The sequence below is a fragment of the Aegilops tauschii genome, chromosome 2 (assembly GCF_002575655.3).
Source record: "Aegilops tauschii subsp. strangulata cultivar AL8/78 chromosome 2, Aet v6.0, whole genome shotgun sequence".
Taxonomy (NCBI): Eukaryota; Viridiplantae; Streptophyta; class Magnoliopsida; order Poales; family Poaceae; genus Aegilops; species Aegilops tauschii.
In genome coordinates this window covers 214,049,590-214,062,244 of record NC_053036.3, presented here as the reverse complement: position 1 = coordinate 214,062,244, position 12,655 = coordinate 214,049,590, and the positions used below count along the sequence as shown (strand labels likewise).

The following is a 12,655-nucleotide window of genomic DNA, read 5'->3' as shown; positions in this document are numbered from 1 at the left end:
AAATTTGCTATTATTATATTCTCAAATTATTTTCGTTCTCATTAATGGGTGATGCTAAAGCTTGGTACAATACTCTTGCTCCTGGTTGTGTGCGTAGTCCCCAGGACATGATTTATTACTTCTCTGAAAAATATTTTCCTGCTCATAAGAAACAAGCTGCCTTAGAGGAAATATTTAACTTTGTGCAAATTGAAGAAGAGAGTCTCCCACAAGCTTGGGGGAGGCTTCTCCAATTGCTTAATGCTTTGCCTGATCATCCTCTTAAGAAAAATGAAATACTTGATATCTTCTATAATGGACTAACCGATGCTTCTAGGGATTTCCTAGATAGTTGTGCTGGTTGAGTTTTCAGGGAACGAACTATTGGGCAAGCTGAAGAATTATTGAATAACATATTGAAAAATTATGATGATTGTACTCTTCCTGAACCACCGCCTAAACCCACTCTGAAGAAGAGGGGTATCTTATATCTTAGTCCTGAAGATATGCAAGAGGCAAAGAAATCTATGAGAGAAAAAGGTATTAAATCTGAGGATGTCAAAAAATTACCTCCTATTGAAGAAATACATGGGCTTGAAACACCACCACCACCTAAGGTGGTAGAGGTCAATTCTCTAATGAAATTCAATGATAATGACAATCCTCATAATATGCACCCTAGCCAATGCATTTATGAGTTTGAAAATTACATTAGAAAGCAAGATCACTTCAATGCAAAATGTTATGAAACAATTGAAATACAATTCTGATATGATTGCTCGCTTGAGTGACTTGTTATTTATAATCTCAAATGATGTGAGAGGTGTGGCGAAGCATGCTTCTATGGTTCAAACTCAGTTAGAACAAGTTTCTAAATCTCAGAAAGAGTTGTTAGACGAAATGAATAATAATATCAATGATCATGATGTTAGAGTAAGGACTAGAGGAGGTAGGATGACTCAGGAACCACTTTATCCTGAGGGACACCCAAAAAGAATTGAACAAGACTCTCAAAGAGTTAACACTGATGCACATAGTCCTTCTAAAAAGAAAAAGAAGAAGAAAAATGATAGGACTTTGCATGCCTCTAGTGAACCTGAAGTAGTAAAACCTCCTGATAATGATAATGGAGTTTCTATCTCTGATGCTGAAACTCAATCTGGTAGTGAACACTCACCCTCTGATAATGAAAAGATAATGATGAGGTCCATAAAGATACTCAAAGAAATAATAAAGAGCCAGACAATGATGTTGAGATAGAACCTGCAGTTGATCTTGATAACCCACAACCCAAGAATAAAAGATATGATAAAAGAGACTTTGTTGCTAGACAACGCGGTGAGGAAAGAGAACCATGGGTTCAAAAACCTATGCCCTTTCCACCTAAGTCAACTAAAAAGAAAGATGATGAAGAATTTGAATGCATTGCTGAAATGATTCGGCCAGTCTTTATGCGTACTCGCTTGACTGATATCCTAAAAAGGCCTCCTTATGCAAAGTACATGAAAGACATCATCACCAATAAGAGAAAAATACCGGAAGCTGAAATCTCCACCATGCTTGCTAATTATACTTTTAAAGATGGAGTACCTAAAAAACTTGGAGATCCGGGAATACCAACTATACCTTGCTCCATCAAAAGAAATTATGTGAAAACTGCTTTATGTGATTTGGGAGTTAGTGTTAGTGTTATGCCTTTCTATTTATATACAAGACTTGATTTGAATAAACTCACACCTGCTGAAATATCTTTACAAATGGCTGACAAATCAAATGCCATACCTATCGGTATTTGTGAGGATGTGCCCATTGTTGTTGCTAATGTTACTATTTTGACTGACTTTGTTATACTTGAGATGCCCGAGGACGACAACATGTCAATTATCCTTGGTAAACCCTTGTTGAATACTGCAGGGGCTGTTATTGATTGCAATAAAAGCAAGGTCACTTTTCATATCAATGGTAATGAGCATACGGTGCACTTTCCGAAGAAACAATTCCAAGTGAATGGTATTAATGTTATTGAAAAATCTCCAACAATCACTATTGGAAGTTTTCAACTACCTCTGCTTCCTGAATTTCCTGTGCAATAAAAAATGACCCAAAAATTAAAGTTCTCAGAATGCTCTGAAAATTTAATACGATTTTTTCTGAATATTTAAGAATTTTTGGTGAAAATAACATCAGAGGGAGGTGCACCAGGTGGGCACAACCCACCTGGGCGCGCCAGGACCCCCAGGCACGCCCTGGTGGGTTGTGGTCCCCACGTGGGGCCCCTCACTTATCTCTTCATCCCACATCACCACCTACCTCCAGAAAAATCACCATTGCTCTCTCTCGTGTTCTTGCTCTCAAACCCGCGGATTTCGATCTCTTTGCTTGAAGCTCCGTTTCTGAAACTGTTTCGGGGGATTGTTGCTTGGTATGTGACTCCTCCGGTGGTCCAATTAGTTTTTTTCTTTAGTGGTTTATATTTTGATTAATTAGTTACTCTTGGTGCTGCTGTAGATGAGCTTGCGTGTTGAATTCTTAGAGTTCTAAGTAGTTTGAATGCTTGCTATGGCCTCTATGCATCCCTATGAGTAGTTGCTTTCAATCTTGTGAAGTTTTGTTGAGAAAAATTTTGTGGACTAAAAATTTCAGAATTTTGTTCATAGGAAAAAGATGAGTATCTTTAGGAAGTTTGCTTCCAAGAAGAACTCCAAGGGAGTTATTGGGGAGTCATCTGACAGTGATCTCCATACCCGGAGAATGGCGAAGGTACGGCCGTGCGAATGGCCGCATAACCCGTTCATGGAAGGGGCCGGAATCCTTCAAGAGTTTGCACAATATGCTGCTAATGTCGGCCTCACCGACTTCATCGCAACTTAATGTGAATAGTGTCATCTCCTCACAAACTCCTTTGTGCAATGTTTTCATTTCCTTCCTAGGAATAATCCTCCTTTGGTGCAGTTTAATTTATATGTTGAAACCCATCAGATACCACTTACTGAGTTTTGTGACATATGCATGATCCCTTCTGACGGGAGTTTAGTAGAGCCTAGGCCCACGGAGTTTGATGGTTTATATCGTACTCTGACAGAGGGGTATCAGGTGTCACCGCCACTAGCTTGCACTTTCCTGTTGTGCATTATTTTGCTCTATTTATTGTGAAGTGTTTACTTGCTAGAGAAAAGGTAGGTGCACTCAGTGCTCTAGATTTTGTTGTTTTATGCCGTGCACTTTACGGCGACATCACTTATACCTTGGGAGCTATTGTGGCACGTCGCCTCCACATTAACAGATCCAAGGGAAAAATACATGGTGGTATTTAGGCTACCCGCTTGGCGACTCACTTTAACATTCAGATACGCCAACATGATTATCCTTTGCCCAAGGTTTACCTAGATTGCGCGGCTATGGCAGACCACCACTTTATTGATAGCGAGAACACCACTATGGATGTTCCTTATAACTTAGTTTTTGTGTGGACACTCGTGATGTTATTCCATTGCATGCACCTTCTTTGTTTGATCCTATTGCTAGGGGTGGATACAGGATTATGCCTGAGGACATCGTCGCCTACCGAAGCAACCTAACTGCAGCACAGGCGGAGCCTCAGCTGTGGGATCTTGAGGTGCCCGCTCCTCAGCATTTCAACATAGGACCCCATGGTTTCTTCGACTGGTGAATACCAAGTTAGTCCAAAAGCCTAAGCTTGGGGGAGTACGTATTGCCACCGACATTACATTCATGTTTACACATTTCATTTCAGTTGTCGGTGTGCACACTCTTTGATTGTATTATCCATGCTAAATTTGTTTTCTTGTTTTCTTCTTGTGTGTTTGAAAAACTTTGAGAAAATCCAAAAATATATTTCCTGCTTCTTTTCGGTTTTTCTTCCTAGTTTAAATTGTTGTAGTACTAAAAAAGAAAACCCAAAAAGATTTCTTTGTTCTTCTTTTGCTTGTTGGGAGCTTTCCCGTGTAAATAGTTTTTCTCATTTTTGCTTTTCCCTTTTATTTGCTTGTTTCAGAAAACCAAAAGCTCCAAAAAATATTTCAGTGTGTTTCTCTGAATTTCTTTTCTTTTTATTGAGTCATACCGAGGAGAAGACCACGATGAAAATGTTGAGTGGCTCTCATATGCATTATTGTTGATCTAACAGAGAGCCCATATTACCTTGTCTTCTCCTTCTTGAATAAAATGTTTGCAGATTCCAGCTTAGTCCACGGCACTCTTGCACTATTTTTTTTCATATCGTTCCATCGTGCAAGTGAAAGGCAATAATGACGATATTTAATGAACTAGTCGTGGCAGAGAGAAACGGGTATGAACTTGACTTATTCTATTTTTGTAAATATGTTTAACCTAGTATCCATGATTCAGCCTATTATGATCAAACATGTTTTCAATGACAATTAGATATTATAGTTTCTCATGCCATGCATAAGTAGCTAAGAGTGGATAATGATTTATCTTGGATGTCAACATTGCGTTAAAATGATTGTGATGTGGTATGATGATATGGTATCCTCCTCTGAATGTTCGAGTGGCTTGACTTGGCATATGTTCATACATGTAGTTGAATCAAAACCAACATAGCCTCTATGATATTTATTTTCATGGTGTTCATATCCTACTCATGCTAGTATCCAATGTTACTTATGCATAATGCATGTTCATGACCGTTGTTGCTCTCTAGCTGGCCGCTTCTCAACCTATTTGCTAGCCTTCACCTGTACTAAGTGGGAATTCTACTTGTGCATCAAAAACCTTAAACCCAAGTTATTCTAGATGAGTCCACCATACCTACCTATATGCGGTATTACCCTGCCGTCCTTAGCAAATTTGCATGTGGCACCTCTAAAAACTTCAAATGAATATCCATTTTTGTGTGCTTGGATTGTTTACAGAGTGACAGGAGGTAGTCAGTATCTTCCATGCTAAGCGGGTTATTCTCATGATGAGTGTTTATTCACTCGACCTTGCACGAGAGGGGCGGTAATAGGGATTCCCAGTCCCGAACTCAAATTGCAAATAATTAAACAAAACTCCCCCGGGAATATTGTTGGTATGGACGGCACCTGTTGTTTCGGACAAGCCATGGAGTGTGACTGTTGGTGGAGGGGGAGTCAACCTTTACTTTTATCGCTTGGGAACCACCACTAATGTGTTTAGCATGGAAGATACCGACAACTGATGGTCACGAAGTAAACAAGAAGGGTGCATTTCTCAAAATTTCATTTACCTCTGTTTTAAAAACTTGAGCTCTGGCACCGCTGCAAATCACTGCTTCCCTCTGCGAAGGGAATATCTATTTACTTTTATGTTGTGTCATCACCTTCTCAAATAAGCGCCAGAACCTGAGAACACTACTATCATGCTCATGCATTTTGTGTAGCTAATGTTGGGTGCATCATGACCGGATCTTTTCTTCCATGAATTACAATGTTTAGTCGATGCTTGAACTTTGGAGGTGCTCTGCATTTTTGTTTTGCGGTCTCAGAAAGGGCTAGCGAGATACCACTATTGTCATATTATATCATGGTTGTTTTGATAAAGTGTTGTTGTTTGAGATATCTTATTATTGCTCGCTAGCTGATTATGTCATTGATATGAGTTAATATAATTTTTAAGAGTTATTGTCGACATGGTTAGTTATAATCTTGGCTGAAAATCTGGGTGTTGTTTAAGCTTATTTATGCAAACAAGAGCAAAAGAGTTCGTAAAAGTTTTTATTTTTCACTTTCAGTTTATCAACTGAATTGCTTGAGGACAAGCAAAGGTTTAAGCTTGGGGAGTTGATACGTCTCCATCGTATCTACTTTTCCTAACACTTTTCCTCTTGTTTTGGACTCTAATTTGCGTGATTTGAATGAAACTAACCCGGACTGACGCTGTTTTCAGCAGAACAACCATGGTGTTGTTTTTGTGCAGAAATAAAAGTTATCGGGTTGGAACGAAACTTTGCAAGGAATTTTATATGAATAAAGATAATTTCTGGAGCCAAGAACCACCGGAGGGGGCGCCTGGGTGGGCACAACTCGCCATGGCGCACCACCCCCTCCAGGCGCGTCCAGGTGGGTTGTCCCCACCTGGTGGCCCTGCAGACCCTGAAACCGACGCTATAAAATCACATATTTCTAGAAAAAATCAGGGAGAAAGAATTATCGCGTTTCACGAGACGGAGCCGCCGCCGCCTCCTATTCTTCATCGGGAGGTTAGATCTAGAGTCCGTTTGGGGCTCCAGAGAGGGGGATCTTCGATCTTCGTCATCACCAACCCTTCTCCATCGCCAATTCCATGATGCTCCCCACCGGGAGTGAGTAATTCCTTCGTAGGCTCGCTGGTCAGTGAGGAGTTGGATGAGATTCATCATGTAATCGAGTTAGTTTTGTTAGGGCTTGATCCCTAGTATCCATTATGTTCTGAGATTGATGTTGCTATGACTTTGCCATGCTTAATGCTTGTCACTTTGGGCCCGGGTGCCATGATTTCAGATCTGAACCGTTTATGTTATCACCATTATATCTATGTTCTAGATCTGATCTTGCGAGTTATAGTCACCTACTACATGTTATGATCCGGCAACCCTAGAGTGACAATAGTCGGGACACTTCCTGGTGATGACCGTAGTTTGAGGAGTTAATGTATTCACCGTGTGTCAATGCTTTGTTCCGGTTCTCTATTAAAAGGAGGCCTTAATATCCCTTAGTTTCCAATAGGACCCCGCTGCCATGGACGTGTAGGACAAAAGATGGCATGCAAGTTCTTTCCATAAGCACGTATTACTATTTACGGAATACATGCCTACATTAGATTTATGAACTAGAGCTAGTGTCGTATCGCCCTAGGTTGTAACTGTCATATGATGAATATCATCCAACAAATCGCCGATCCAATGCCTATGATTTTCCTACATATTGTTCGTGCTAAAGTACTACTGCTATTGTTACTGTTGCACTTGCTATAAAATCACTGCTATCACTATTACTGTTACTATTGTCGTTGCTACTACTATCAAAACTATCATACTACTTTGCTACTGATCACTTTGCTGCAGATAATTAATCTCCAGCTGTGGTTGAATTGACAACTCAGCTGCTAATACTTACAAATATTCTTTGGCTCCCCTTGTGTCGAATCAATAAATTTGGGTTGAATGCTCTACCCTCGAAAACTATTGCGATCCTCTATACTTGTGGGTTAACAGTTTCTCAGGCCAATCGACAGAGGAACAAGACCACTGCCAGGACTAACTGCAAGGTTAAATTGAGGTTTAAGAAGTAAACGGATGGAACACTTGTTTTAAAGGAGATATGTTGGGAACACAAACCACGGGCTAGTGGTCAACCCACAAATGCTCATCTTCTTGCACTCCCACAAAAACTTCGACACCACAATCATGGAGTATGTTAAGTTCCTGCAGTTCAAAGGCATTGATCACGTGAAAAGCATGACATACTGAGTGGTGATGACCTTGATGGCTACTTCCTCGAAATGAATGCCCAAGACTTGATTATTGCGTTAGTACAGACTTGTTTTCCTCCTAGACCACCTCCCCTCTTTTTCCTTTGTCAGTTCAAACCGATTACGCAAGGCATGACCTGATGCCAGTTCAACATGCATTTTCACTGACCTTTCATATTTAATCTGCAGGAAAGCAAAGAATTCAAGGATGGATGATGTGGATGATGTCCTCAAGACTATAAACTTCTTTAGGGAGATGAAAGCGATAAACAAGGAATTCTTCTGCGACATACAGCTTGACGAGTCTGAAAGGGTGAAAAACATATTCTGGGCGAACGCAAGCTGCCGAGGGGCCTACCAAGACTTTGGTGACTTCGTGACATTTGGCACCACGTATAAGACCAACAAGTACCATATGGCACTTGGGGTGTTTGTGGGTAATAACAACCACTTGCAGACCACATTCTTTGCTTTTGCCCTGATAAGAGATGAGAATCCAGATTCATTTAGGTGGCTATTCAGAACATTTTTAAAGTGCATGAGAGGGAAGGGTCCAACATGCATCCTCACAGGTACCACCACCAACCACAAAAAAGGAAAAAAGACAATAAAATTGTTGTGTCAGTTATGTTTGTATACATGCACTAGGATCCCCTGATTACTCCATGTCTCTTTCTTGTTACCAGACCAGTGCCCGACAATGGCTTTGGCCATCCCAGATGTTTTTAGAAACACAATACACAAGCTATGTCATTGGCACATAATGAACAAGTACAAGGAACACCTCGCGTACCTGTACAACCTCCACTCAACCTTCAAGGGTGAGTTCACAGCAATTCTCAACTGGCCCCTCCCGCCAACTGAGTTTGAGGCTGCCTAGAAAGCACTCATGGTTAAATACAACCTTCATGATGATGCCACGATGGTGTCACTGTTGAACGAGCTGGAGAGATGGGTATCAGCTTACTTCAAAGAAAATTTCTATGCCAAAATGACAATGACACGGCGCGGTGAGAGCATGAACTATGTGCTCAAGAAGAACTTCATAAAGGAGACAAAACCTGCACCAGTTTGTCAGCTAGGTAAACCCCTGCGTCAAAACCAGGAGGTAGAAAGAGAACGAGGAGACAATGGGAAACCGGGTATAGCTCTATCATGTGTCGTAAGACCAGAATGTGCTTACTAAAGTAATTCTTTCTTACTTAGTGAAGTTTTTGCCTCAAGAAAACTAATATTTTGTTCATCACTCTTGCTTGCGCTGAAAGAACGAAACATGCTGACTCTCTATGGGTTCGACACTTAGATGGAAAAGGCTTACTCACGAGGTGTGTACAGCGAGATCCGAAAGAGGCTAAAGTTGAGCACCCTCTTCACGGTGACGGAGACGGATGAGAATACAAAGTACCTTGTGCGTTACAACAACCCAGAGAAACAGTTTGCATGGTCACAACACGTGTTCCAGGTGGTTGCAGACCCCGTGGGAGAAATATGCGACTTTGAATGCAAGCTGTGGGACCACACAGGTGAGGACTAAAAAGATGTTACAAGCTATAGTAAATTATATTGTTAGTTTTTGCTCGATTAAAATGACACAAACCATGCACCTCTTCCAACAAACGGGTATTTTCTGCCTGCATGTCCAGTGCATGATGGAGACAAAGAAGGCTGGCAGCATTCTGGAGAAATACATCCTCGGGAGATACACCAAACGCCCGAACACGCAGCCAACCTTCAACATAAATGACTTAAGGATGGTAGCGTCGAACAAGGCCTCCCACTACTGCCTTGAAAGCGCACTGTTGTAGCTGAACATGAGGGTACACAGAAAAAGCTTGAGAAGCCAAGAGCAAATGGCGAGGTCACGGTTTGTTATGGGAAGTCTTGAATAAGAACTGGATGCCATGCAATCTGCTACGAACGAAGATGATGCGGACGACAAAGCAGAAAATATTGAGCACGATGTCACTACAATATTATCTAAAATGAACCATCTGGGAGCTATTAGCAGTTACGATGAGGAGGAGGAGCAGCAACAACAACAAGAGCCTGGCCATGTGCAGACTCAAGAGTAGCAGCATGGACACGTGCAAGATCATGAGCTTGATGGTGTTGTAGGTGAACAATATGTCAACAGGAGATCCTACCACCACCAGCAGCAAAGGGTAATTCAACCGCCCATATTCTCATCCACAAAGGGCGGGAAGAATAAGACACAAGCAGCAAAAGCAGTAGCCAACAAGCCACCGCGCCTCGTTAAATGCGTGGAATTCGTCCCGGACGGCAAACCTCTCGGGATAAGGGCATGCGGTGTCTGCAATGTGGTGACCAATCATAATGCACACACATGCCCACACTGCACAAATGCCATCGTCGACAAGCAAAAGCTACAGAAGCAGGTCGGAGCCACCCAAGATTCTACCACTGCAAACGACACACGTAAAAGCTGCATTTGTGTCAAGTGGGGGGACTAATGGACATAATGCCCGCACATGCAAACTGGACAAGGCCAATGTCGCTGAACAGAGATAGGGCAAGGTCAAGAGTTCCAAAATCAAAAGAAGATGATGATGAAGAAGAATTTGACAAGAATGACGACCAATCAGACAAAGACAATGAAGATGACAGTATTGGGGACAAGGAACCTGAAACTGACGATGAAGCTACCAAGGCTCAAACAGGAAAGGACGTCGCCAAGGGATAGCATTTGCAGCCAGTTAGAAGGAGCTCAAGGCTGAAGAATCCATAGAATCCATAGTGTCGATCCCCTCGGTACACACTGAAGAATCGTATCAAAAACACTGTCGTTACCAAACTTATTTCGCTTTAATATCAATTTCTGGATTAGTACTATAGTTAAGATACCATTTGTGTTTTGCGCCTGCTGGACCAGTGATTATTATGTAAACCATTTCATAAACCTTTTGAATGCACTGACAAAAACATTTGAAATGAACTGGATTTTTGTATCATCAACACCACTGTCGACTAGTAATGTAGTAATTTTAAAACAAAAATTGAAACTCTCATAGTACATCAGCACTACAAAGTCTGTCACGTCAGTCCAAGGCAGAGAAACCAAGCACACTCGTGAACACCTCATAATTTTTTTCAAAAACTATGATTGGTTTCCGGTCCTAGTGCAGAACGCCCATCAGTACAGAAAGAATGAGCTCAAGTAAACAGAAAATATTTATTACATGTTACACGAGTCAAAATTTAAAAATATATAGAAATGTAATTTCAAAAAAAAAACAAATGTCCAACTAAAACTAAAGTAAAAAAAGTTCCAGAAATGTTGGTTGTACAGTACTACTTTAAAATAAGTGGAGAAAAAAGAGGAAAAACTAAATTAGCGAGGTGGGACTAATAAAAACCTCGTCACCACACTGCCATTATTTGACAAAAAATATGTGTTGATAAGTTCAGCTTCACGTCAATTACCAGTACAAGTATCTACAATGGCGCGGTACGAAATTCCATCATTAATGACTCTCCGATGTGCAAGTGGGACAAGCAACTAAGTACACCTTGACACGACGGGTCAATGCTGTCAGTTAATTCCCCGTGCAAAAAATGAGGTTTGGACGGTTGGTTTTTCGAGGCCATCACCAGCGCCACCCACTGGGCAGTTGCCACTACAAACAGAGCACACATCCACTACCCCCACTAGCACGGCTAGCTCGTGTCCAACCGCCTCCCCCACGTCCCAAACCATGCCATAAAACTCCCCCACCGCCTCCATCTCTGCCTCACTCCGAAAACCACCATTGCCGCTCCATCTGCACTAGCAACTCCCTAAAACATCTATCTCAACACCGCCATTGTTGGAGGAGGGCAATGGTGGAGCAACCGTCTGCCAAGCGTCAGCATGGTGAGACGTCCGACCAGACCAGCAAGGTCGACAATGTTCAGGTCCCCGGTGAGAAGTACAACTACACCACCAAGCTCAAACGGGTTGAGCTCCACGGCAAGGAGACGCTGGAGGTCGTCTGCACTAGCAATCCAGACGAAGCCGACGATATGATCAGGAGGCTGAGGATGAGGGGCGGCGACTTGTATCCTAGCTTCATCGGCGTTGATGTGGAGTTTACAAGGGAAGACAAACCTCCGCAGAGGGCAGCAGTTATGCAATTATGCGTGGAGGAAATCCGTCTGGTATACCACATCACCACGGCCAAAGAATGGTGAACCATCCTACTCATTGAACCTCTTCATGCATCTATTTAATTAGTACTGCATCCTGAAATTTCATTAAACTAGTACTACTGTAGTTTCTAAACTAGATGTACTAGTGCAGTTTCTGAATTAGATCTACCAGTGCAGTTTCTGAACTAGATGTACTAGTGCAATTTCTCAAGTAGATGCACTAGACTAGATGTTGAACCTGATGCATTAGATTAGTATCTGAAATTCCTGCAACAGATTAATTTCTGAACTTGATGTACTAGTGTAGTTTCTGATCTTGATGCACTAGTGTAGCTTCTGGACTTGATGTAGTAAAAGTAGTTTCTGAACTTGATGTAATAAAGTAGTTTTTGAACTTGGTCTTATGTTATTTTCATCAGCAAAAAAGCAAGAACTTGGTGAACCACAAGTATATGTTTTTTATTCAACAAAGAAAACTAAACTAATACTAAGCAGCAGATATATCATTGACTCAACTCTAGATTCCAAAAGAAAAATAACATGGTGTACTTAAATTTAATTTCTGAACTTTGTGTACTAGTTTCTGAACTACTACATTCATCCATGAATTATACTATATAAGCATCTACTTCATGGATTCATCACATGTAAACCAAAATTGAAGAAATAATGAAAAAAAGACTAATCTTCAATATGTCTATCCCCTTGCAGGCCCAAGCGCCTCCACGAGCTCCTAAAGGAGGAGAAGTTGTACATTTTCCTTTTCCTTTTTCTTTTTGGTGTCTACCCTTGAAATAATTTTTACTCTGAAATCAAACCATTTCAATTTGGAAAATTCTAAAAAATTCCAATATAATATTTAGAGATTCAAAATAATACTTATGACCACATATTAAGTAAAATGCATATACTATTTTTATAAACTCTATTTTAGGCTTTATAAATATTCCCCAAAAATTAATTAGGGTTCTAATTTCTAAATAATTTCCAAAATATTTTTGAACTCCAAATAAATATCCAAATAATGTTCAAAGTATTTTTAACCTATCATTTTGAAGAACTCGTATTATCTTTCGTC

At 40.9% G+C, this 12,655-nt stretch overlaps 1 protein-coding gene across 1 annotated transcript; it reads left to right on the top strand.

The window, feature by feature from the left end:
• The first annotated feature begins 3,520 nt into the window (after positions 1–3,520).
• On the top strand, positions 3,521–8,311 carry LOC120973867 (protein FAR1-RELATED SEQUENCE 5-like). The gene is made up of 3 exons (XM_040400138.1): positions 3,521–3,645; positions 7,621–8,003; positions 8,118–8,311. Exons 1-3 carry the CDS (start codon positions 3,521–3,523, stop codon positions 8,309–8,311), a joined length of 702 nt encoding a protein of 233 aa, XP_040256072.1.
• The last annotated feature ends 4,344 nt before the right edge of the window (positions 8,312–12,655 follow it).

Bases quoted from the DNA above. Each gene is read 5' to 3' on its own strand.
- LOC120973867 (XM_040400138.1), top strand. From the start codon at position 3,521: ATGCCTGAGGACATCGTCGCCTACCGAAGCAACCTAACTGCAGCACAG. The intron at 3,646-7,620 runs GTGAATACCAAG...TTTAATCTGCAG, and splicing joins CCCCATGGTTTCTTCGACTG to GAAAGCAAAGAATTCAAGGA. The intron at 8,004-8,117 runs GTACCACCACCA...TCTTGTTACCAG, and splicing joins TCCAACATGCATCCTCACAG to ACCAGTGCCCGACAATGGCT.